The sequence below is a fragment of the Macaca thibetana genome, chromosome 4 (assembly GCF_024542745.1).
Source record: "Macaca thibetana thibetana isolate TM-01 chromosome 4, ASM2454274v1, whole genome shotgun sequence".
Lineage (NCBI taxonomy): Eukaryota > Metazoa > Chordata > Mammalia > Primates > Cercopithecidae > Macaca > Macaca thibetana.
This window is the reverse complement of record NC_065581.1, coordinates 136,071,301-136,098,612: the sequence shown is the minus strand read 5'-3', so window position 1 is coordinate 136,098,612 and position 27,312 is coordinate 136,071,301. Positions and strand designations below refer to the sequence as shown.

Sequence of the window (27,312 nt, the reverse complement as noted above, 5' to 3'; positions counted from 1 at the left end):
AAAATCCAAAAAGTCAAACATTCATTATAATAATTCTTCCAATCTAGTTGTTATTATGTAGAAGCCCCTCAGAGGGCACCCTGTTTTGCTGACTTTCTTGAGTATTTTACTTACACCACAGAATCAGGATGTTCAAAGTATAACAAAGATGAGAGGTAAGTTGAAAAAAGAATTAATAGTGATATTTCTTCTACCATATACATGTTATCTTGGAATTTTTTTGTAATAAGAAATCTATTAGGATAAATACAGTTTAAATTGAATAAGTAAATTTCATTAAAAACAAAATATTTCTTTGGGGTACATTTTATAAATAGTTGCAAAATCAAAACTGTACTTTTTAAATATAAGCCATATTGATGCAAGTAAGTCAATATGCTCATTATTAATTGTGTATGTACTTTTATGTTATTTAGAAAATTTAATTACATGTACAATGTTTTAAGTATTCAATAGATAAACCACCTAGGAATATAATAGGGGGCATAAAACATATCATTGACTCTGTGTCTTTATGAAACCAAGTAAAGGAAAGAAAAGTCCGTCAATTACTCAGCCAGTTTCATCTTAGTATTGTACTGTAAATTGAGGTCTATGTTTTCGAGTGAATGAAGTCTAGTAAATTAAGTTCATCAGGTCTTATTCTAGTTTATTTTAGATATAAATGTATGATTTTTAAAACTGGGAGTAAAATCTTACACATATTTCTGAAATGTTAAGAAGATAATTTCATAATTCAAACCTGTACAAGAACTTAGTCTGCCTATCTGAGCAAATTGTACATTCCTTATTGAATGCTCATGTGAAAGACAAGCAGGAAACTTCCAGGGGCCAAGGGACTTAGAACCGACTGAACTGGAACAAAATAAACCATAAACCTTAGGTATTTCAGTACGTAGAGTTTGTGGACAAAAAGAATAGGCTCTTACCAATTACTATGCTACCAAAATATCCAGTTTTGCTTTTACCAAGTCTTAGTGAGAAGTGAATGAATTCTAACAAGAAGATTCAAAGACCCTGGTGCTCCTGTGTTTCCCTTCACTTATTCTGCATGGTCAGCACCTCTTCAAAAGACCAAACTTTGCTTCACCCCAACATTTTCCATTTGTTGATAGAGCTACCGGGCTTTTCTATCTTTCTACCATGATATAAAATAGAGATTTATGTTTTCATGAATTGTACCAAAATAGAAATGTATTCATTCTCTTTGCTGTATTCTTAGATTTATACATGCTTTGGATAGGACCAAGCTTAACACCAAGCCATATGTAAAAATATGCCTATTGAATTACCTAATAATCACTAAAATTATAATGGAATTTTATTTTGTCCGGAAAGATGATCAAATTTTCTTGAATGTCAGATATGTAAAGTAAGATATTAGAAAATTTAATAATATGATATATGTGCTTGCCTAATGATTATTATACACATTAACATTTCTTCAGTTCTCATTAGCTAAATATAATGTAACTCTAAAAATGTCTATTATCACATTAATTTGCTGAAAATTTATTATGCAACTTACCTTGCCTGAAGAATATTTTGCCTGGATGTTCTTTTCTCTTTCTTTTTGAACTTTTATTAATTAATTTAAAGTATATTGCTAGATTTTATCACCTTTTTAGAAAGAGTGAAATTCCTTGTTTTTGTCTTAATTATTTGATTCTTAATTATTTTAAATAAAAAAATTACATAATTATACAGGGAAATTTTTTAAAGAAATTTGACTAAAAAAGTAAAGGTGAAGTCAATCTATTCTGGGATCACAAAAATAGTATATGAATAGATGGAATAATTATAGGCCCCAAAGAAAGATTAAGAAATAAGCTGTAGAACAGCCTAACTTTTGACCCGTGGTGGATGAATTTATTAAACTAGCCAGGTACACTACATCAGACCTAAAAATGTACCCGTTACCTATTGCCAACCTGATTAACAAACAACATCAGAATTAGCAGTGTAAAACAGCTATTTTAATTTGTTCACAGATTTTGCACGTAAAGAATTTGGACAGTGCATTGTAGAGATGGATTGTCTTTACTCCATAATATCTGAGGTCTCAGCCAGGCAAACTTAAATGGTAGGGGTGAATTGAATGGCTGGAGGCTTCTTCACTGATATATCTGGTGCCTGGGCTACAAAAACTCAAAGGCTGAGCTCAGCTGAGATAGATAACCAGGCATCCCACGCATGACCTAGATACGTAGCTTGGGCTTCCTCAAAACATGGTGGCCTGAGGCAGCTTCCTTTAGGGTTCCAAAAGAATAGGTAATCAGAACACAAGGCAAAAGCTCAGTGGTCTTTTATAATCTTACCTCAGAAGCTACAGACTACTTCCACAGTATTCCATTGGTCAAAGCAATCACAAACCCATTCAGATTCAAGACACAGGGCAAAGACTTCAGTGACACTCACTGGAAAGATCATCGAGGAATTTGGGACCATATTTTAAAACCATGATAACGAAATAAAATGGAACAGAAAATATGTTGTCCCAAGCAAATAGTGTTTATGAACACATGTGGAGACACAGAACTGAAAGCCAAGACCAACACCCTCTGCCATTATTTGCAATTTGACTTCGAGCATATTGTATATCTTTCCTAGGACCATTTTTTCTTAATGATAAAATAAAGTAAGTGGTTTGGGGTTTTAAAATATATAAAATGCTTTGACAGCTGAGGAAATAAATGTAATCAATAAGATTTTCAGGCAGCTTTTTAATACATGATTACTTTCAGAATTTAAGTTGTAGATTTTGAAGTTATAAAGTCATTCGTTTATCAAGCTACTGCTTATTCATCATTGAATACATGTCTACCAAAGATCAGATGGTCATACATATAGGTTTTCTTTATAATTCACTTTTAGTGAATTTCAAAGAAATTTCTGATATTTTAAAATATAAAATGATTACTTCAAAGAATGACAAGTGGCCTAAGTTTAGGAGACAGTTAAAGCTCAGTATTTTTCTGTCTCAGCAGTTAGGGTATGGCTTAATGGAAGGAGGTGTTTTCTTTCTTCCTCTGTGGGAGGGGACATTTTTGTTAAATGAACCAGAGAGCTTATGGAGTTTTGGATTAGGAAAACCTTTGCTGTTGCCATTTCCACGCAAGTACACGGGACATTATACATTTAATTGGAAATGTTCTATAATAGTCGTTAGTAGCCAGAGATAGCCTTCTGTTTTAACTGATAACACAAGTCCCGTGTATTTTCACATACCAAGATCTAAATGGTAGCTCAAAGAGAAAAATTGATGAGGAGCCTGAAAATTAATGATACATAAAAGCTTTTGACTATGACCTTGAGATGCAATTTGGTATTTATGATGTTAAATTACTTGCCTTGTTTTAAATACAGAAACAGCTGGTCTGTGTGGGAGGGATGTTCCGTTAAGATTGAGCAAAAAGAGAGAAACAACAGAAATTTTAAGTTCTTCAAAAAATACTATATAAAATAAATACTACAAAATCCAACGCAATATGTTACAGTTCACAAAATACATAAAGGTTGTCCCCTGCAAGAAGTATACAATTGCTCCTCTGATGTGAAAGCATATGAAGAAAATAAGTATCCAAAGCTGCATAAATATTTGCACCCCTGTGAGAGTGTGAGAAAGTGTGTGTTTTATGTTGTGATTGATAGGATGGCTTTCATGGCCCACTTTGAACTCTTAGCATGAACTTTGGAATATCCTGAGGGTCTGTCTGCCTTTGTATGGCAGGAACTCTGTTTTCTTAGAAAATAGTAAAGAACAGTTTGTACTCCTTTGTTCTAAAAGGGTGCCTATAGTTTATGGGAATTGGGGAACTTAGTAGAAAAATCAACAACTTTCTCATATTTCTTGTAAAAAATGCTCACCTTTATTTGGAAACTTTGGCCATTGTTTTCTTTTTCTTCTTTCTTCTCCTCCTTCTTCTTTTGAGTTAAAAAGGCCAAAGTCTGACCTACTTATATGTGTGATGAAATGTGTAGTCTCTACCAAGACTATTTATTCTAATGATTTATCTACTCAAGATAAAAAGAAATAAAGTGAAGACAAATCTAAAATACTGTGTAATGTACTTTCTTGAAAGCAGTAAGTTCGTATGTTAGAGGACTTCCCTATTAAACAAGAAATCTTGAACACTTCATTGAAATTGTATGATCTGATTTTTATTATCATTTAAGTCAGGGAATTTTAGAATTAAAAGTGTCGATTATAAAACTGTACATATATATAGCCTCCAAAATGTGTTAAACTTTACTTCATATGAATCTCAAAGTACTATAACATCATAAAATGAGCAAGAAAATTATTGAAATTTGCACAGTACAGATGACACTTTTAATGTTCACTGAGGAAAATAATTTGTCCAAAGTTATATTTCTGCGAGATACTCAACTGAGACATAATCTCAGCTTTTTTCCCTTCCATATTCTATATTTTGGTTTTCATTTTGCTCTTAAGAAACAAGTATTTTTAAAATGAAACATCTGGTTTCAGCAGTGCTGGCTAACACTGAGAACTCCCTTCCCTTATTTTCTTCAATGTCACCCTTCTATAAAAACCTCTGAACATCTGAATACATTTTAAGAGCACCCTTTATAAAACACACTTTTTGCTTGGTTCTAAGTTTCATTTTGCAGGTGCCAAAGTCACAAATATTTCACCGCAGGCAGATATTCCAGGTAGTAATGCTGATATTTTTATGAGTCATTTTATCTGACAAAATTAATTTAAGAATAAATAACACTGAAATAGTAAGTAGCATGCATTTTGGACTTAACTCTTATTTTCTCTATTTCTATCCTTCCATGTTTTAATAGATTAATATACATTCATATGTATGTATGTACATGCACATTCATATACACACACATATAAGTACATATATATATTTCTTTTTCATCATTTTATAGAGGTGGAAATGTGCTATACACATTATAAGAGCGCAGTATAATTTTTGTGTAATATAATTTGAAGTTAATTCCATATTGGATAGTTTCTTCATTATATGTGTAAGTATATGTAATATATCATATGTATCTATGATTGTGTATTTCATTGAATGAATGCACTCAAATGTGTTCAGCAATCAGCATAGAGGTTATAGAGGTTAAACATTGACTCTAGTACTAGACTGTGAAGGTTCAAATCCTGCTTTTACCACCTGTCATCTTTGTAACCTTGAACAAGTTATGTAAGTACTCAATGCTTCAATTCCCTCATCTTTAAAATCAATGTAACAGTTATAAGATTCTTACCACATAAGGTTGTGTGTGTTGTTTTGAGAATTTAATGAATGAATGTATCCAAAGCCACATTGTAGAGTGCTTAGCACTTACAAAGCATAATGTCAGTGTTAGCTGTCATTTCCATCGTCATTTTTAACATGTTTAATTGCAACCCCTATTGATGGACATAAGGATATTTTCAATATTTTTTACTACAAACATTGTTCAACATTGTTTTTCGGTTGTTGTTGTTGTTGTTGTTGTTTGAGATGGAGTCTCGCTCTGTCACCCAGGCTGGAGTGCAGTGGTGCGATCTCGGCTCACTGCAACCTCCACCTCCCGGGTTCAAGTGATTCTCTGCCTCAGCCTCCCGAGTAGCTGGGATTACAGGCGCCCGCCACCAGCCCTGCTAATCTTTGTATTTTTAGTAGAGACAGGGTTTCGCCATCTTGGCCAGGCTGGTCTTGAACTCCTGAACTCATGATTCACCCTTTTCAGCCTCCCAAAGTGCTGGGATTACAAGCATTTTTCAATGAATAGCCATGTGCCCAGCTATTTCTCACATGCACCCTTATAACTGTGGGATAAATCTCTGAAGATGAAACTGCTATGTCAAAGTATATATATCCTTTTATAATTTTAACAGATATTGCCAAATTGAACCCATATGTTTTAGGCATGCTACCACCAGTGCATGAGAGTACTTGTTTCCCTAAACCCCTCTCTAATAGAGTATATTATCAAACTTTTGGGTCTTTGGCAATCCAATGGGTGAAAAATGACATTTTGGGCTTGGGGTGGTGGCTCATGCCTGTAATCCCACCACTTAGGAGGCTGAGGCAGGCAAATCCCTGAGGCCATGAGTTCGAGACCAGGCTGGCCAACATGGTAAAACCCTGTGTTTACTAAAAATACATTAAAAAAAAAAAAAAAGCCAGGCATGGTGGTGCACACCTGTAATTCCAGCTACTTGGGAGTCTGAGGCATGAGAATCAATTAATTACTTGAACCTGGGAGGTTGCAGTGAGCCAAGATAGTGCCATTGCACTCCAACCTGGGCAACAGAACGAGACTCCATCTCAAAAAAAAAAAAAAGGGAGAGAGACAATTATACTTTTTTCCACACAAGCTTTACAATCTAATTCAAAAATCTATTTTGAACTTACCGAATCCCAAGAATAATTAGGAGAGGAAAAGAGATAATGTTTAAATAAATTCTATCTGCCTGGTACTATAGAACATGAAGAATGGGTTCTGTGTTCCTCTTAGGAATTTCTTTTTAAAACCCCTCAAAGTAGATATTTTCATCCCCTTTTAGACATCACACAACTTATAATTCAGAGTTGAATTAATTTTCCCAAAATCACACAGTAAATATATAGACTACAATTAGAGGGTGGGTAGGTCTCATTCTTAAACACATACCTTTGCATTATAGTCACATGATACCACTGAGAGTGTGTGTGTGTGTGTGTGTGAGAGAGAGAGAGCCAGAGAGAGAGAGAGCCCAAGAGTGAGAGTTTGTCTTGAGAAGTGTTTAAAAGGTAAACATAAATCAAGGATGCATTACAGTATCACCAAAGTAACGGTGTGAACTTGAACAATTTAACCTTTCAGAGCCATGATTGCTCCATCTATACAATAGAATAATAATAATAAACCTACATTATACAATTTCTGGAAATTAAATGAGGATGAAGAGTACTTTTGAAATTCTAAAGTTCTGTGAAAATGTTAGCTTTGATTACATATGGTTCAGCAGTTGGGTCTCCTTATTTTTTGAGATCTACCTTTTTTTTTGTATTATCTGTAGCTTGCTAAAATAACGTGCCAGATGTTTTTGTTTTCAAATTTTAAAAATCCAGATCATACTGATTAGTTACAATGGTATAGTATTCAGAGAATCTTGCTCTGGGCAGTTACAATATTTTGGAGATTGTTTTACATAATAGCAACAATAACAAGAACAATGATAACTGCTAACTTGTTTACATTTACAAAATGTCAAACACTATTCTAGAATATTCAATTGAATCTTCACAAAAACCCTATGAAGTACTTACTGTTATATTGTTTTGATTTCCCTGATGGAGACTTGACACAAAGAGAGACTAAGTAATTCACTCCTGTCACACACAGCTAAAAGGTGGCAGAGCTCAGTGTTTTACCCCAGGTGGTCCAGTTCTAGAGCTGTACTCTTTTCCACTATGCTATACTATCTTCCTAATACTATCTGTACAAGGAATTTTCTCCTAATGAAATGTGTTGCTGTACCCTATATAAGCTTTAGCTCTAAAATTGCAGAGCAGGGAGCAGGTGGATAAAGCCAATTGCTATTCTAGTACCCTACAATAGAAATTGCAATGGACTAACTCTAATATTTAAATAACCCACTGTTAATAAACTGGCATGGTGGAATTGCATGTTTCCCAGTTAGATCAGATCTAGTTCAACGTCTCAGCAGATATAGGAATTCCTTTTCTATCACCTCAGACAGGTGGACCTCTACTCATGAATCTTCAGAGAAATGGATACCATACAAAGCTGCACATTACATTTTCAACAGCTCTAGATATTATTTTATTTATTTATGTTAGATGAAGTTTTGCCGTGTTGTCCAACCTGGTCTCAAACCCCTGGGCTCAAGCAATCCTCCTGCCTCAGCCTCCCAAGTAACTGGAATTATAGTTGTGTGTCACTGCACCTAGCTCTAGTTCCAGATTTTAGAAGTTAATTCTTACACAGGGTTCTCTGGAGGGACAGAACTAATAGGATTGATGTATATATAAAGTGAAGTTTGTTAGCAGAGTTGACTCACATGGTCACAAGGTGAAGTTCCACAATAGGCCATCTACAAGCTGAGGAGCAAGGAAGCCAGTGCGAGTCCCGGAACCTCAGAAGTAGGGAAGCCAGCAGTGCAGCCTTCAGTCTGTGGCTGAAGGCCCGAGACCCCCTGGCAAATTACTGGTGCAAGTGCAAAGATCGAAAAGCTGAAAAACTTGGGAACTGATATTTGAGGGCAGGAAGCATCCGGCACAGGAGAAAGATGAAAACTGGAAGACTGCGCAATTCTAGACCTTCCATGTTCTTCTGCCTGCTTCATCCTAGCCAAACTGGCAGCTAATTAGATGGTGCCCACCCAGAATGAGGGTGGTTCTGTCTTTCCCTTTCCTTTGGCAAGGAGATTAACATTTGAGTCTGTGAGGGTTCACAGACACACCCAGGATCAATACTTTGCATCCTTCAATGCAATCAAGTAGATATTCAATATTAATCATCACATTCTCCAACACGTTCTTATATAGGTTCTATTTCTACACTATGAACAGTGAGGTTTTTCTCTAGTATACTTGATAGACCTTCAAATGTTCCAAGAAAACAATCATCATGCTTTTCCTAAGTCTTCTCTTTTTAAACACTCCCATTACCTTTCCAAACCTTTTGTTCAGCTATTGGGACCATCAACATCCTGGTCACACCTCTATGGATGAACTCTAATTTGTCAACTACTCTCTTAAATGGTGGTGTCATGACTTGATCACAGTGCTCTGGATGTGCTCTGACTAGCTATGACTGCTGCTGGGTCGCCACTTCCTTTAATCTGTACACTACTTGTTTTCCTAATACAGAGACTATGTTGTTTGCCTATGTATCATAACATATTGAAAATGCATTTACAACTTATAAAGTATATATTATTAGGTGCTAGAATTTACACTATTATTCTAATATACCGAAGCTGAGAGAAGTAATGCCATATAGTTGATTTATGTGTGTAAATACCTAAGTGACTTAAATATTGATTTTTCTCCTTCAACTGCAGATCAAACTTCCCAAATGCTAAAGCTTCCTTATTTTAAAACAAATGCATTTATGGTTCACCAGTCTACAGTACAGTAAGCTTTTTATAAGTAAGCTCAAATCACTGAAAAGCTCAAATAGACACATCTCCTTTAGCCTATTTTTAGGACTGATAAAGCTAAGAACAGAGAAACCAATAAAGACATATTTTAATGATGGCAAGGTATCTCATGGGGTAGTACAAATTTATCCCAGTTTTTTTATGCCTTCTCTATGTGTAACACGTTGAAGTGATATATGGTGTTGAATGTGATTAAAATTCAGCAGATACTTATGCAAGATCTACTATCTATAAGATGCTTATGCAGAGTTCCATAGGGAAACATTAAGACGTGAATAAAATCTGAATTGGGCCATCACTATGATCTCTCCCCAAATCCTGGGATTTTAAAGTGCATTTAGAATTATGAAATAAACCACTAGGTTTTTAGTGTGAAATTTTTATAGTATTTTAATTTTGAAAACTATACTTATTAAAACAGTATGACTGACAACATTTGTTGAGTACATGTTATGTGCTAGGTACCAAGTGAGGAGTTTTATGTTTATTTTCTCATTTCATCCTGAGAACAAACTTCTGAGGTAGGTGTGATTCGTCTCATTTTAGCGAAAATTCACTGATGCTCTGAAAGCAAAATTAACTTTCCCAAGGGCCTTGTAGTGCTTAAAGGCAGAATCAGAATCCACAACCAGCTCTGGAAAATCTCCAGAAATGAGCTTAATTTTTTATGTTATTTATATATGACTCCAATATTAATAGACACGTCAAACAACTAACACAACCCTTTACCTGTTTATTTTGGAAGAAGAGGCATAAAATGTATTTTATTAACCTGTTGTTTCTCCTCTGGAGTGTGACTTAGTATCTATTGCACCTTTGGGATTCTTATCTTCTAAAATTCACAAACAGTTTCTACTGCTGTAGTAAAGAATCACCTGCAGAGTTCACGCTTGAGGGAAGAGTGAAAAGGGAATAGTGGTAGATCAATAACACTTAGCATCACATCAAAATAGTATTCCAAGGTTGGTGTTCTGGCTTCTGCTTTTGTGGGAAATAAGTTGTCTGCTATTTCAAAATGCCCTCCGTCTGAATAATGTAACCTGAAATTTATTCAACTCATATTTAGCACTTTAAGCCATATTCAGGGTTGTGGACAGTGTAAGTAAACAATGAGGATTGGCTGCAAGGCAAGATGAGAACTCTGTTTTCTATGCTCTATTGTTCCTCCCTTTGCAACAGAAGTAGAAAGGGCCATACCATAGCCATCTACTGTCCAACGTGATGAATATCCTTAAAGACAAAATCCTTAAGCAGTAAGTGAAAGGTTAACTACAATTCTCATTTAAAAAGAAAATTGCATTGCTCATATCTCTTTTTTACAGCATTCCCATAAATTTTCCACAACGATTATACATTTTCTTTTTATTCATTTGTCATTTGTTTGACAATGGTAAACCTGTTTGTCTTTAGCTTAAAGGAACTTGGATTAAATTTTTTTGTTTGTTTGTTTGTTTTGTTTTGTTTTTTTGAGACAGAGTCTCGCTCTGTCGCCCAGGCTGGAGTGCGGTGGCGCAATCTCGGCTCACTGCAAGCTCCGCCTCCCTGGTTCACGCCATTCTGCTGCCTCAGCCTCCAGAGTAGTTGGGACTACAGGCGCCCGCCACCACGCCTGGCTAATTGTTTGTATTTTTAGTAGAGACGGGGTTTCACCGTGTTAGCCAGGATGGTCTCGCTCTCCTGACCTCGTGATCCGCCCGCCTAGGCCTCCCAAAGTGCTGGGATTACAGGCGTGAGCCACCGCACACGGCCTTTTCTGTTATTACAATCAGCATTGATGTTGTATATTATGAACGTGTGACTTTTCATTTTCTTGGCAGAGACTTTGAAAAACTTTTGAACTCTAGTCAATAAGAAATCTCTGTTTTAATATAAAACCATAACTTAAGGTTTATTTGATTAGGTCAATGTTTAATTATGGATAACATGTATTTTTTGCACTGAATATTTACACATAAATTAATCTAGCCCATAGTAAGAGTGCTAATGGAATGTTTCATCCAGACTTAAGTTAGTAAATGGAAAACAAACAGCTGTTGCAAAGACCCTGTTTTTGGGTCTGGGCCTCATAGCACAAATTCAGAGAATTTTGCCACTACCATTTACTCACATCTGTTGAGATTGTACTATTTCAACTCAAGATTTGATCAATACATGTCACAAAGTAACAAGTAGTACTCTAAGCCAGAAAACTTAAAGGAAACATTAAATGCTCATTTCCTATATGGAATGTTGCCTTTCTAAGCACATTATCTTCTTCTACGTGACGTGACGTTTTGCAAATCTATTCATAGGAGATTTATATTTTCAAGTGTGCCCAAATGGATCTAAGTGTTGGGGAAAGATATGTGAAATAAGAAAAGAAAAAAAGCTAATCCATTTGTTTTAAAATTTTGTCTGCCTACCACATTTTGTTGGACTTCTTGTTATATGAGAACTCCTAACTGTCTGGTTTTCAATTGCAACCAAAAGCATTCTTACCTGATCAAACTCTTCAAATTCTATTTACTTTGAATTATAACTGAGTACATGGAAAGTATAATTGGGCCTTACTTTTTTTTTTTCCATTAAGTTCTAGGGTACATGTGCACAACGTGCAGGTTTGTTACCTATGTATACATGTGCCATGTTGGTGTGCTGCACCCATTAACTCGTCATTTACATTAGGTATATCTCCTAATGCTATCCCTCCCCCATCCCCCACCCCACGACAGGCTCCAGTGTGTGATGTTCCCCTTCCTGTGTCCAAGTGATCTCATTGTTCAGTTCCCACCTATGAGTGAGAACATGAGGTGTTTGGTTTTTTGTCCTTGCGATAGTTTGCTGAGAGTGATGGTTTCTAGCTTCATCTATGTCCATACAAAGGACATGAACTCATCCTTTTTTATGGCTGCATAGTATTCCATGGTGTATATGTGCCACATTTTTTTAATACAGTCTGTCACTGATGGACATTTGGGTTGATTCCAAGTCTTGCTATTGTGAATAGTGCTGCAATAAACATACGTGTGCATGTGTCTTTATAAGCATGATTTATAATCCTTTGGGTATATACCCAGTAATGGGATGGCAGGGTCAAATGGTATTTCTAGTTCTAGATCCTTGAGGAATCACCACACTGTCTTCCACAATGGTTGAACTAGTTTACAGTCCCACCAACAGTGTAAAAGTGTTCCTATTTCTCCACATCCTCTCCAGCACCTGTTGTTTCCTGACTTTTTAATGATCGCCATTCTAACTGGTGTGAGATAGTACCTCATTGTGGTTTTGATTTGCATTTCTCTGATGGCGAGTGATGATGAGCATTTTTTCATGTGTCTGTTGGCTGCAGAAATGTCTCTTTTGAGAAGTGTCTGTTCATATCCTTCACCCACTTTTTGATGGGGTTGTTTTTTTCTTGTGTATTTGTTTGAGTTCTTTGTAGATTCTGGATATTAGCCCTTTGACAGATGAGTAGATTTCAAAGATTTTCTCCCATTCTGTAGGTAGCCTGTTCACTCTGATGGTAGTTTCTTTTGCTGTGCAGAAGCTCTTTAGTTTAATTGATCCCATTTGTCAACTTTGGCTTTTGTTGCCATTGCTTTTGATGTTTTAGACGTGAAGTCCTTGAACTGGGTCTTTGAACGCAGCAGACAAAATACATGCTCAAGATAGGTTAGTGCTATTCAAGTGAATAAACATTTTGACAAAAATTTGTATGAGAAATTCCTGTTGGCCTCTCATTCCTCTCTATATGTCTTTCATAGTTATTCTTTTTCCCCCTGACAATCAAAACACTGTAATGAATATCTCTTGGCCTTAACAGTAAGAAACATTGAATTGGGTTTTGTTTATTGTATATTGACTAGGCTGTAGTTTATGAGAATGTGGAGTTATATGAAATTGGGAAGAAATAATATGAGTAAGTAGTCCTGTGGGCAGTGGAAGGGCTGAGCTTCTGGGACACTGATAAGCAATCAGTGTTAGTTACACTTGAAGCAGTATCTCTGGTGGTCTGTCCCAGAAGTATATCCTTGACCCTGTCACATTCATAGTTTTCATCACTACCTTTTATACTTCTGCAATTTAGGTCACCCAACACAGATTATATCATCAGGTTAAACTGATTGTAGTGGTCACATTGAAAAGGAAAAAAAAAATCCCAAATTCAGGCCTTTTCCCAGCCATTTCTAATTACTGCACGTGTAAAAGGACATAGTTATTGTGAAAAGAAATGCTATCAAAACAGTCTAATGACTACAAGAAGAAAAAGAAAAGAAGAAGAAGGAGGAAGAGGAGAAGGAGACGAAGAAAAAAGCTAAGGAGAAGATGGGTAACAGGAGAAAAAAAAGAGGGCAAGAAAAGCAAATAGGAAGGAAAAAAAAAAGGAGGAAGAGAGAAATGAATGCAGGCAGGCAGGATGTTTCCTTCAGGTGTTTTATGTGTCTCCCCTGGACTGCATAACTCAGTTTCTTCCCTTCTAAACCAACTTTTCTAGAATGTATTGTCTCTGTTTGACACCTACAACTCTGGTCCATTTTCTATGCATTAAGGATGATGATGTAACTTTAAAACCTCTCATGTCAATTCTGCCTGTTCCCTAATTCTACAATCCTCTTGTTTATGTTCTATTCTAATAATTATTGGGCTTTTAAAGAAGAGAAATCTGTTCTTATCTCAAATTTATAAATACACTGAAGGAAATAACAAAACCTTGAAGTGAAACACTGTTTCTGTGATAAAAGAGAGCTCTACAAACAGATGCATGAGTAAACACTTTTATGGGAGGGATACCTTTTCAGAGTTTAAGACTCAGGGGCTTTGGAATCTAAGAAGATGAATCGCTTGCCCTGTTTGTGATCCTGAATGGAAATTGACAGATATGTTTAATTTATCCTGCTTGCTATTACAAAGCCTTTTTCTCATTTGATTTTTGTGTATCCCTCCTGAAGTATTTGCTCTGGTAAGCAAAAGCAAATATTAGGTTTTACACCCATTTAGTGAAATAACAGTGATGATAATCTGACATCAGAGAACCAAATGTTCCAGGCTTATTTCATGAAAAGGATTTCCTCTCCAGATACATTGTCCTCAATAGGCTATCCCATCCTTCATTCCTCAATTCATATTTCTTGAGATTGAGAGGGAAAAAAAAGAGGCCAGACCACTAGTAGCCTACTGCTAAATTCTTTTATGAAGCTTAGTTTTATAAATTATCTTTTAGCCTTTTTCAGTCATGTGGGAAAACTTTCCTGCCTCATTAAATCTTTAATGCAATGTGCACCATGCACACTATATTGTTATTTGTGACATTAGGTTATATATCGCATAGTAACGATAATATTACTTGCAAACAAGCTGGTTTTTTTCCCCCTGAAAGTAGAATTAAAACAGGTACTCATGGGAAACAGCTACTTGTGTTGTTCTTTTCTTAATGGGGTGAAGCTGAAGAACAGGAAAGTGAATGGCTTAGCCCAGAACCATCTCCAGGAATGGTGGTACATTTTTCCTGCAGTGCCTTCTCAATTTGATATCTGAATCTCCCTGAAGAGAATTTCCCTTAGTAGATATGGAGAAAGAGGGAAAAGGCCAAGCCTTTGGAGACCCTTATGAAATGGAATGAACTGCTCTCACTAAATTCACTTTCTCTTTGTATTGAAAAGAGATATAATTTTCATCTCTAGTAAATATAGTCTAATCCATCCAGCAAATATAAGAATTACCTCAAAGTGAACTAAAATTGCACTTACTTCTACCTGTGGAAAACCATATTTTTCTAGTCAATAGAACAATGACAGCTTAGTTCCTAAATAGCAGGAAAAAATGAAATGTTCAATTCGCTGAACACACAGTGCTCTGTAAAATCAGAGAAACCATTTTTGTCCCCAAAATGAACTAATTTGAAAGTCTCGAAGATGCTCAATTTTATGAAAGACTCATGAAATTAATAAATGAGTCTGCAAAGTCCAAAAATGTGGAAAATTACAGTTATATTTGGTATATATAACTTACCAAGACCACTTATATTTTGTTAGAAATTTTCAATGAATGTTAACGGATGAATTTTTTTATACAGAGTTCTCCTGTTTGGAATCTTTTAGCTCCCTTATTTACTGTGGTTGCCACTGACTCCTCATCAGACTGAAAATATAACTAAAAACCTTCTTTTCCTTAGTCTTCTTACTAGTGAAACATCAGCTAAGCAAACAAAGAAAAGCATTTGAATGATCAGAGAGCTATAAGAATGAGAATTCTGACAGGAAAATTTGTTTTTAAAAATCTAAGTAACAGAATGGACAAATATAAAAAGAGGCTAGATCAGACATACCCAAACATTCTCAGTTCAAAATGTTCATAGTGTATTCATGATTTTTTCATAGTGCCTCCTTGGCCAACAGAAATAAGCCACCGTTCTATTTCTTAAGTAGTTAGTGGCAAACAACTTAATAAATATTCATGTTCTAACAACCTAGCAATTGTTTAGAAAGAAAATGGACTGAAAATAATAATTTTTTTCATAAATAACCAGAATTACTTACTGATGGGATGTGGTACCTTTGGGGCAGTATATGCCTTCTCAAACTTGAGTATCAGATTGGGTAATGCTATCCTTATTTCCTTTTCCACATTGACTTTTGTGCAGTTCTTGCTTTTAATTACAGTTTCCCCTGAAAACCTTTCTTAATAAGATATAAGATGGCCTAAAGTACAAGTAAGCAAAAACATGGCTGAAAATGTTGAGAACATCCTTAAATGGAATATAGCATGTTCTAAGGTTTCAATTTGTGAACCACCTTGAGTTAGTTGTTGCAGTGCCCAACAGATATTTAGTATCGCTGTGTTTCCTTCAAATGTTTAGAATATTCCACTGTGCCTTTATGAGTTCACTGCAGCACCCTGGGGCACCTCTACACACAGTTTGTGAACATGGGAGTAGATAGATCCTAGAGGCATTGAAACTACACAGAAACTTGAATGACATTAGGGATCCCAGAGCCACTGGAGAATCTTCATTAGGGAAGTGCAACAACATGTGTAATAGCTGATTAAACTTTCCCCATAAAAAAGACTGAAGTCAGAGAGATGAATTCAGATTCCTGATGAGGACCTACTTGGTGTGATATGGCATTGGGAATGGAAAATTAGACTAGAAATATTTCAAGAGAATAGATTGAAGGACTAATCTGATATAAATAATAAAGTTAAAAAATCTGATGCACTTATGAGTTTTCTGATTTAAAATAGAAAAATAAAGCATTTGGCTTGACCCAATCATGGAGGTTGAGAAAATGATCAAGTTTATCTCCCAGAAAGATCTAGATAATGAGATTAACTTAGGGTATGTTGAGTGTTTAAGACATTATTGGAAAGTAATTCAGTAAAATACTGTTAAGGGCTACATTGCATTCCCTCAAAAGTCATATGTTGAAGTGTTAATCTTCAGTACCTCCGAATATGACTCTGTTCAGAGATAGGATCTTTTAAGAGGTAATTAAGTTAAAATGATGTCATTAGGGTGGACCCTGATCCAATATGACTGGTGTTCTTATAGCAAGACACAATTAGAGCACAGATACACTCAGAGGGAAGTCCCTGTGAAGAAACAGAGAGAAGGCAGCCATCCATGAGCTAAGGTGGGAGGTCTCAAAAGAAACCAACTCTGTTGACACCCTGATCTTGGACTTCTAGCTTCTAGTACTGTGAGATAATAAGTTTCTGTTGTTTAAGTCACTTCATCTCTGGTACTTTTTTATACAGGCAAGAGAAAATTAACAGAGAAACACAGGACAGGCCAGAAGATATAGATTGGTGGACCGGATATAAACATAGTAGTTAATCTATGAGAATGGAATCCGTAAGAAATGATAATCAAAAAAGAGTGAGAAAGGTCTTAGAGCTATCAATCACTGAGTGGAGAATAAGAAAAAAAAAGTGTCTATAAGTGAGACAGAGGTATGACCAGGGCAGGGGAAGGAGTACCAGGAAAATTCAATGTAATGAAAGACAAGGGAGTCAAGAATCATAAGAATCTTGACTCTTAATCATAAAGATTAAGAATGAAACTCAACCAAAGGGCCATTAGTGGTTGCTACACAGAATTTATAAATGACCTTTCAAGATTCACTTCTAATGGAGTACCAAAGGCAGTCAACAGGATACAGAAGATAAAAATTAGAAAACATGGATGTATGGGAAGACAGAAACTGAATGTGATGCCCCATATCTCTAAGTTTGATAGTGAAACTAATAAATAACCATAGGTAAGAGCTGGAGGAGACAATAGACATTGGCAACCCTGTGCACATGGGATTTGAAGGAGAGAGTAAACGTTAGGATACTGAAGGGTTTCTAAGAGAGTGCAGAAGCGAGGGCAAGGAGGCACCAGACAAAGGTGGCACCTGGAACATGGAGGAGTGGACAGATGGAGAAGAGGTAGAGAATTCTTCATCTAAAGCAAGAGGAAAGTATGATATATACTCGGAATATTCTTGAAGCTTTTTCTCTGAATAAAAGCATCCTTCAGAAAAAAAAAGTATTGTCTTGTCTCTTATACAATGGTATGTACTCTTTGGGGAAGACACATTAGCTGGAGACAACACCAGGAAAAGCTTGATTTTACAGCTTATGGGAAGATTGTGGAGTTGAAGAAAAAATAGAAAGAAATGAATTTTAAAAATAATAAGTTAATATTCCTAGGGGTACAACCTCTAAATTGCAGAGTGATATCTTAAGCAATCCTTTTAAGAATTACTTAAGTGCCTGAGCGTGGTAGCTCACACCTATAATCCCAGCACTTTGGGAGACGGAGGTGAGTAGATTGCTTGGGTTAGGATTTTGAGACCATCCTGGCCAACATGGCAAAATCCCATCTGCACAAAAAATACAAAAAGTTAGCCAGGCGTGGTGGCACACACCTGTAGTCCCAGATATGGGGGAGGTTGAGGCACGAGAACTACTTAAGCCTGGGAGGAGGAGGTTGCAGTGAGCTGAGATTGTGCCACTCTACTCCAGCCTTGTTGGCAGAGTAAGACTCTATCTCAAAAAGTGAAGAAAGAAAGAATTACTTAAGTGAGTACTTGACTAACTGGTTATATAAATGTGATCATAAACACATACCTTTAGGGTGACTGAAAAAGATATTGATTCTAATATTGTAAATGAGTACTCGTGGCTTGGGAAAGAACATCTAGTAACAGTATCCTGAAAATTTTTTAAATGGTCTGTATTTCACACAACTTAACTGGAACAGCTTCACCCATGACAATTTCCAGGCGATTCAAAATATGTTGTAATAATGACAAACATGAGTATCAGAGACACACAAGAGAGTTTAGAAAAAAAATCATTTTATGGAATATGAGCTAAAACAATGTTTTACTGTTGTTGCTATTTTTATTAGCCCTCAGCAGAATAAGGTAAATTATTTCTATTCCTTTGTTCGTGTTTTATATTATCTCTGACATATGTAAGGCACCGCTATTTTTCTGCATATTTATTTGTTCATCTTTCCCCCTTTCTCCACCTCTAATTTCTCTCTCTTAGTATTTTACTTTATGTCAGGAATCCCCAACCCCCCGGGGCTATACAGGTCCATGGCCTGTTAAGAATTGGGCTGCACAGCAGGAGGTGAGCATCAGGCAAGTGAGCATTACTGCCTGAGCTCCACCCCTGTCCGATCATCAGGCATTAGATTCTCATAGGAGCATGTGCCTCATTGTGAACTGCACATGCAAGGGATCTAGATTTCATGCTCCTTATGAGAATCTAATGCCTGATGATCCGACGTGGAACAGTTTTATCCCAAAACCCCTCCTCTGCGTCTGTGGGAAAATTGTCTTCCACGAAACCTGTCCCTGATGCCAAAAAGGTTGAGGACTGCTGCAAGTTTACATTATATGTGACTTTATTATAAATAGATATGAAAAACACATTAGCAAATCAGATATCATAGGTGATCTTTTTCTACTTCATCTATAGTCTTAACAGTTTTGACATTCAAATTACACACAATTTGACTCTTTTTATTGACAAAATGGAAAATTATCCTTAATTCAAAATGTATTTTATTTGAACATATATGGTGATTTCATATATTAAGTTGTTATTTTTCTTTCCTTTTTAGAGAAGCCATATTCAAGAAAAATAGCATGTACTTCAAATTTTAAATGATCAAAATAGATTCGGAAGCTCAAAAGTTTTGGAACATTATAGGCCTATATCCCAATATTCTTCCGAAATCTATTTTCAAATATATTTATTAATTTAGAAAATTCTAAATAATTCATTCCTTTTTTTGAAATATATACAATGTAAAACTTTTTTTTTCTCCTGCCTTTCTAGAATCCTCTTATTGAGAAAATGTGTAGCTGATCTAAAGAAGCATGCTATGCGAAATTTTGAATGTTTATCTTAATAGAACCTAAAATCTTCCACATAGGTTCACCCCTCATTATTCACAATAATGCCAAGTGCTCTAGTCCAGGCAGATGTTTATTATTTTAAATGTGAAAAGACATTAGAATAAGGCCATTTCTCAGTGGATTAGGGGAATCAGAGTTTTCTGAATTTAAGTTCCTTATAGAGCCCCACGTAATGAGCTGTTAGACGACGTTGCAGAACTGTAATATAAAATCCTGTTTAATCAGCCATAGCGAGCTATGTGCCACTCTCTGTGGAACACTAAGAGGAATCAGGGTTCCTCCTCCTCCATCCAGTGCACTCCCAGCCCGGAATTGCTTTCTGGTCAGGGTCGGCCATGAAAGGCCATAGAGAGCCAACCCTGCGAAGCCAGGTCTCCGCATGTCAGCACAGAGCAAGCAGCAGAATACAGATCATCAGCTTTGTTTTATGAATGTCTCTATTTACAGTACTGGAGTGGAATTTTAAAAAAAGGATTGCAGTATTTGCATTGAATCTGTCACTCACAACTTCAATTTTGATTCCTGTCCTATAAATGATCTTGCTTTCCCATTTTTTTCTTAATTTCTACAAGGTGACTGTCAATGTCAAAAAATGTAAACCTCAAGTATATATACATGGTGCTTGGCATGTATGTTAGAAAGAAAGAAGTTCACTTAATGAAAAGAGGATAATATTTATTCAAACTAAGCCTATTAAATTACACAGAGGAAAGTATACCTTCTTTGGCTGTTTTGATTGAATTTTAATATAAAATAAAACTTGCTGCTAACCTTTTGTTTTTCTTTGACCAATAACATTTCTCAGCTTAGTGTACGGGTTATGTAAAGTACCTGTCAAATGGAGGGATGTCTTTGTTGAAAGAATCCAGACTCACAGAAAGTGAGTGACCCTCAGGGATGGGTAGAAATCTCCCAATTTTGACAAAGATCATTCTCTGTTTGGGATTTGTAAAGCTCAAACTATAGACTAAGAAGATGACAGGAGAGTCTGGTGTTTGGTTTCATGGACCTTAACCTATTTCAGCAAGCCTGCAATACTGGGGAAAATAATACATAAATTTATGTTTATGTCACGCTTGCAGTTGATGAGTAAGGTTTGTAAAAGATTACTCCTAAATAAATGCCTATCGTTCCCACTCCATACTCCAGTTATTTCTGCTTCTTGCAAATACTGCCCTCTAGAACAATAAAATTCTTATACAACAATAAGTAAAATATGATTTAATAGCCCATCTCCTATCCTGTAATGATTATGCATCTTCTGTCTTGTAGCTCCCAGCAGTAGGAGGACAGTTGACATTTACCATATCATATGACCTGGAAGAAGAGGAAGAAGATACAGAACATGTTCTCCAGTTTATGATTATCTTAGAGGTAGAGTACTGAGACCATCACTGATGTTCACCCATGTTACTTCCTTATGTTACTTGAGGTTACCAGTACTGTATTTTTTACCTGCCTCGTTTGACATTGACTTACGTGACTACTAAAAATATATACCTTAGGAGTTTTTAATGCCACTCTTATGTTTCACTCTGAGACATATCTAGAAGATTGAGTATATTTGTTGGGTTTGAATGATAAAGGAGAACTCTAGACCAGACTTGAAATGAAATTTCAAACGTAAGAATCATGTTTCCAAAATATAAATATTATGAAAGTGTTTAGGTACACGCTAATTTACATAGTTGTGTTTTTCTCATTTTCGCTTGCTTCCAGGTAGATTTTATTGTCTACTTCTTTGATTACATTAGATAAAATAAAATGAAACAGGAAACTTGTTTATTTAGCGATAGTTTAATCTCGACTTCAAAATCCTGTTTTAGGTAAGAAAGGTACAGGAGAAACTGCTTTCAAGATTTGAAGGGCCATAGGCAATTTCAAAATGCTCGAAGCCTGAAGTTTCCTTAGAGGCTCTCTGCCACCCTTTCTTATCATATCCATTCTTTCCAATAATGTATCCCCTCCCCTCGACACTGATACATATTCAGAGGCACACACATGCATGCATGTTCATGATTCCAAATGGGTAGATGTTAATTTAGCACCAGGCTCTGTTGTTCTTCTGTCTTGAAACTTTCATGCATGTGAATCTATGACAAAATAAAAAATTCTTTTCTCAAAATGGACATTTTCCAGTATGGGATGAAGTGGTCTGCTCTTACTCTCTTTCTCTCTCTCTCTGTGTGTGTGTCTCTCTCTCTGTGTGTGTATATATATATATATATATATATCTATGGCAACTAGATGTATACTTTGGAATTCCTTTAAGATGAAAGGAGTTCTCTAAATGCAAAGTGTTGAGTGAAATTACATAGCATTCATGTGAATGAACTAAGACAAGAAGGATTACCTAAATGTCATAGGTCATTCAATATACTCCTTAGATGCCATTATCCTATTTTGAGAATTAGACTGCAGTCTTTTTTATTGTTTGTTTTTTCCCATGTAGAAAGTTCCTTTAAAATAATAGCTTAATTCAGTTTTAAGTTTCTTTCTCTATTGTTCTACACAACCCATATCCATCATAAAATAATATATTTGAAATATGTAACTTTTGTGCACTTTTGTCAATTTGAGGTGTTTGTAATCACATATATGTTTATGAGTTGTCAGGTAGCTATTATTTTAGTTAATGGGGAACTAACATCATGCCAAACCAAGAAGCGAGAAACATGCTTCATAATGCATTTGGCTAAGGTTAATATTGAAATTGCATTGCCTTCCCTTCATGTGTCCCACAAATATATTCCCTGAATGATAGGGAAAGCCAACCCGAAAATAAAAGTCTACTAAAGGCAGGCATGGTGGCTCACACCTGTAATCCCAGCACTTTGGGAGGCTGAGGCAGGTGGATCACCTGATGTCAGAGTTGAGACCAGACTGGCCAACATGGCAAAACCCTCACCTCTTCTAAAAACACAAAAAATTAGCCGGGCTTGGTGGCAGGCACCTCTAATCCCAGCTACTAGGGAGGCTGAGGCATGAGAATTGCTTGAAGCTCGAGGCAGGTGGCAGCGAGCGGAGATCATGCCATTGCACTCCAGGGGATAGAGAGAGACTCTGTCTCCAAAACACATAAATAAATAAAAAATAAACATAAATTTAAAAAGTTAAAAGTCTGTTGAGAGTGGAGGATCCAAATAGAGATATGTTTAACACTTTTGTACCCTCTTTTCAGTTTTACCCTTTGTGCTTTCTTTTTTTTCCTCCCTTTAGGGTAATGACTTGAGAATCAGCACAGCCCAAGATGAGGTGTACCTGCACCCATCTGAAGAACATGTTAATGTATTGTTGCTTAAAGAAGAATCATTTACCATACATGGCACACATTTTCCAGTCAGTAGAAAGGAATTTATGACAGTGCTTGCGAATTTGAAGAGAGTCCTCCTACAAATCACATACAGCTTTGGGATGGATGCCATCTTCAGGTAAAATCAAGAACTGCAGCTCCAACTTTCCCACATTTGCTTTGGGGCAAAGGTGCAGGAGACGCCCCGGAGTGAATTTTTTAAGGCACCTAGGACTTGCTGTCTTCAAAGAGCAGATAAGAACGGAGCCCTAGTTTTCTGAAAGGTTTTCCTCTTAAACCTTTGCAGTTTTAAATGCCCAGAATAAATTCATCTCAGTTTTTATTATTATTGATGATTCGCTCACAATTGTGTCAGAACGTGTGATCAATAATGATTCCTATATTGAGAAATGTTATATTGGAAAATAAAGTCTCCTTTATGATGGTTCAGAGTGGGAAACTAAAAGATATACTTTCCAGGGCACCCTTATTTGGAAAGCAGTTTCTAAAATATTTCCTTCCAGTGGTTGTTTAACTAGTTTCTGGATTAATAGTATATAGATTGTAATAAGAAACGTAAGTCTTTTCATTTAAGTAACCACCGATCTCACTATAAAACACTTTAAGACTATAACAGCCACATGGTATAAAGGAAAGAATATGAACTTTGGAGCCAAACTGAGTAGAAATTCAATAAGCTTTATTGCTTACTGTATGTGTGACCTTGGGCAAGTGATTAGGCCTCGAGGAATGTTTCTTTCCGGTGTGAAGTGGATATACTAATGCCTACTTTTCAGGGTCTTTGTTAACATGATATGTGATAATTAGGAAAGTACTCATCACCTAGAACACTTTCAGTTTTTTCTTGTTCTCCCCCGCACCCCTTTGTTTTCTAAAGAGCAAACTCCCTGACTTGAACCAAATCTGCTTGAGTCTGATTAAATGCTGTAGGCTGCTATGTTTTTTTATTTTTAAAACAATGACATTTTTATCTGACAGAATTTTAACTTCAACTGTGTCTGAATGGGCTCTTTACCCTTCTCCTTTTCTACTCTAATAATAAGTAACACAAGGTGTCATAGGAACTTGCTTCTAAATCAGATTAAGTTAGATGTTCAAATGTGACCCCAGCCTGACAACCCAGTATACCTTTAATGAAAGCAATGCCTCCAGTATTGGAGTTTTTATTGCTGATGCCACCACCTCTCACCTCCCTGTTCCCCATCATTTCCCTGTGCTGCCTAGTTTGCCTTTCACTGGTAATATTTCAACTTAGTCTAATCATCATTACCATTTCCCAAAGGAGAGAACTGCAGAATCATAAACAGAACCATTGCCAAATAATGTACCTCTTTTGCATAGGCAGTTCTTTAGAAGCTGGGTTAAAATGCCGTGGAGATGAGAAGCAGCACTTAGGAATTAATTATGTTTTTCCCACTTAGTAAATAGAGATTGTCATGATGTTTAAACAGTACAAAGAGATGAGTCCTCCAGCTTTCAAAATGAATGACAACCAAATTGAAAAAAAAAGTGGCTAGGGGGGCTTATTTATTTTTGTCAGCATTGCTTTTCAGGCTAGTTAATACAGAGACATTTCTCCCTGATTTATATCAGACAGTTTCAGTGTCTACCCATCTTAAAATCACTGGTTTCATTTGCAGTCTTCTGAGGTTTCGCCATATAGGAGGAATGCATTCACAGTGCGACTCTGTGAAATGACAAAAGAGCTAATCCAAGTAGGTGGCTACTTTCTGTCACCTATATTACCTAAAGCTCTGTGGTTCAGTAAGTAAAAGCCAGTGTCAGATTTGAAACTCCTACCCACTCAGGTGAGCTGAAAGTAAGCATGAATCTGGAGTCAGTCAGTAAGCTTGTTATATATTATCTTTGATCTACTAGTAGATTGAGTCATATTTGCAAAACATCACTTGAATTGATTTCAACTTGTCTTCCACAGTAGGCTTCCGACTTGGTATACTGTTTGTGTGCAAGCACGAGTAAATTGAAGCTCAACAAAAATTCATATTTAGACTTATTTACAGTGGATTTACTTCCGTGGCAGTTCTTTCAGCAAATGGGCTTAGGTTCCTCCAGTTATATGGTTAGATGGAATTGTATAACGGAAGGAGAACTGGACTGCGGGTCAAGGATTTTGACTTTTGTCTTCAAGTCAGCTATTTAATAGTTGTAAACATAAGTATGGTTTTGACCTCTTTGGACTTCAATCACTTCATCTGTAAAATAAGGAGGACGACAATTGCCCTGCCAACTTCAAAAGGTCGCCGCAAGAATTGAATTACAGAGCTGCAAAAGCACTTGGCTAGTGATAACCCAGCATACAAATATGAAGCATTTCTATCTTATCTACTTCATCCCAAAGGATCACGTTTTCTCCAAATACCATTAAGACTTAGAGACCTCTAGAGAAAGGCACATACTGGTATTTCCATACATATGACAGTTCTTACTGTCATTTTTTTTCCAGAATCCTGATACCCATTAGATAAAATAATTTATTTTCTTCTCACTGTCCTCACTAGGAAGATGAAGGCACAAGTAGAACACTTTTCCTTCTTCTTTTAAGAGTATAAGAGAAATCAACCTAACTGAACTGTGCATCTTTCTCCTTTAAATTCTCCAAGCCTTGGATTTAGTAACATCCTTGGTCTTTAAATTAAGAAAGGCTTTTATGAAGCACCTACATTAGATACAGAACTCTGCACAAAATGTGTTTTCCTCTTACTTTACAGTAGACATTAGTAGAGTTCACCAAATTTCCAGTCTCATCCATAAGGGATATTGCATTTCTCTAACCCTGGAGGGTAGATGTGTCATATGACTTGGTTTAGCCAATGAACTGTGGCGGAAATGTATTTTTTTTCCACCTGGTTTAACGTTGAATTTCCAATGTGAGACTCTCTGCAGCTTACTCAGCAAACAGATTAAAAAACAGCTTGGGGCCAGGCGCGGTGGCTCGTGCCTGTAATCCCAGCAATTTGGGAGGCCGAGGCGGGCAGATCACGAGGTCAGGAGTTCGAGACCGGGCTGACCAACATGGTGAAACCCTGTCTCTACTAAAAATACCAAAATTAGCCGGGCGTAGTGGCGCATGCCTGTAATCCCAGCTACTCAGAAGGCTGAGGCAGTAGAATGGCTTGATCCTGGGAGGCAGAGGTTGCAGTGAGCCGAGATCTCGCCATTGCACTCCAGCCTGGGCAACAGAGGGACACTCTGTCAAAAAAAAAGAACAAAAAAAACACCAGCCTGGAATACAGATTTAGCACACAGAGGTCAGCTGCCCTAACAGTCACCCAGGCCTGTAGAGGATTTTACATGAGTAAGCCTTTGTTTTCTGTGAAGCCATTGGGAATTTGGTGTTGTTACCACAGCATAACCGAGTCCATCATGACTTTATCATTGATACAACTCATGAGTATTGCTTGAAAATAAATACAAAATATTTTCAAGGCAAGATATTTTTACACAACTTTTAGCGTAAATTTTGGGGTTTGGGATCAAAAAAGATTATACATAATTTATATAATAATCCAGAAAAATTCTTGTAAGCAAAGGAGTCTTTGATAATCATAGAAATAGTATTGATAGGTACACAGTGAACCTCTGCCTTCTGAAGTTATGATTTGGGTAACTACATTTTGAAGACATTTTGCTGATTACACTAGGACTTAAAAAGATTTTTGCAGCTCCCTTGGCATCCGGCTATTGGTAAGAGGTGCAGCCAAAATTTTACCCTACGTTTCCTTCCCGTTATCTTTGACTACCTCCCAATGCTATTCCGTAAGTATTCGATTCGTTCAGTCTGCAAATATTTACTGAGCACCTTCCATGATTATCTCTCTAAATCTTAGTTCCTCTTCTATACAATGGCAGAAACAATGTCTAAATTTCAAGATTGGCAATTAAGTGAAAACACAATGTATGTTAAGCACCTGAAATAGTATCTAGCATATGTTGGGAGGCAATGCAGGGTAACAAGGAGATCCCTGGTTTTGGAGTCATGCTTGGGTTTGAATCTATGCTGCACCTTTTGCTAATGGTATTATGTTGGTCAAGGCTCTTTACTCCTCTGAGCCTCAGATTCTTCATTTGTAAATGTGACTAGACATGGGTTGTTACATTGTTTATTGATACTTAAATGAAATGTCTTTCCAACCTGTATCATAGTGCACAGAAGATAGTAGACAGTAAGTAGTAACTATTAAGAAGCAGTCATTCTAGGCTAGGCTATAAGGATACAAAGGTGGACAAATGATCATTCAACTCAAAGAAGGCATTGTACAGCAGAGAAGACAGATCTATATATACATGCTGTACATTTATGATAATATAAATAGTGCAGAAGAAGTGTGCACAGTGCATCCTGGTAGAACTAAGAAGGAAGAGATGAATTCTTGTGTTAGCATTTAATACACTTTTAATAAATTGCTGCAAAAGTATCAGATTCTGTCAGTTACTGC

General features: G+C 36.4%; 1 protein-coding gene across 8 annotated transcripts in view; it reads left to right on the top strand.

The window, feature by feature from the left end:
* Positions 1–27,312, top strand: part of LAMA2 (laminin subunit alpha 2) — a 772,685-nt gene that overhangs the window by 487,125 nt on the left and 258,248 nt on the right. For all 8 annotated transcript variants that reach the window (XM_050788287.1, XM_050788283.1, XM_050788285.1 and 5 more), the window contains exons 13-14: positions 20,815–20,916; positions 22,762–22,973. In XM_050788287.1, the coding sequence (XP_050644244.1) occupies positions 20,815–20,916; positions 22,762–22,973 (314 nt within the window). The remainder of the gene's footprint in view (positions 1–20,814; positions 20,917–22,761; positions 22,974–27,312) is intronic.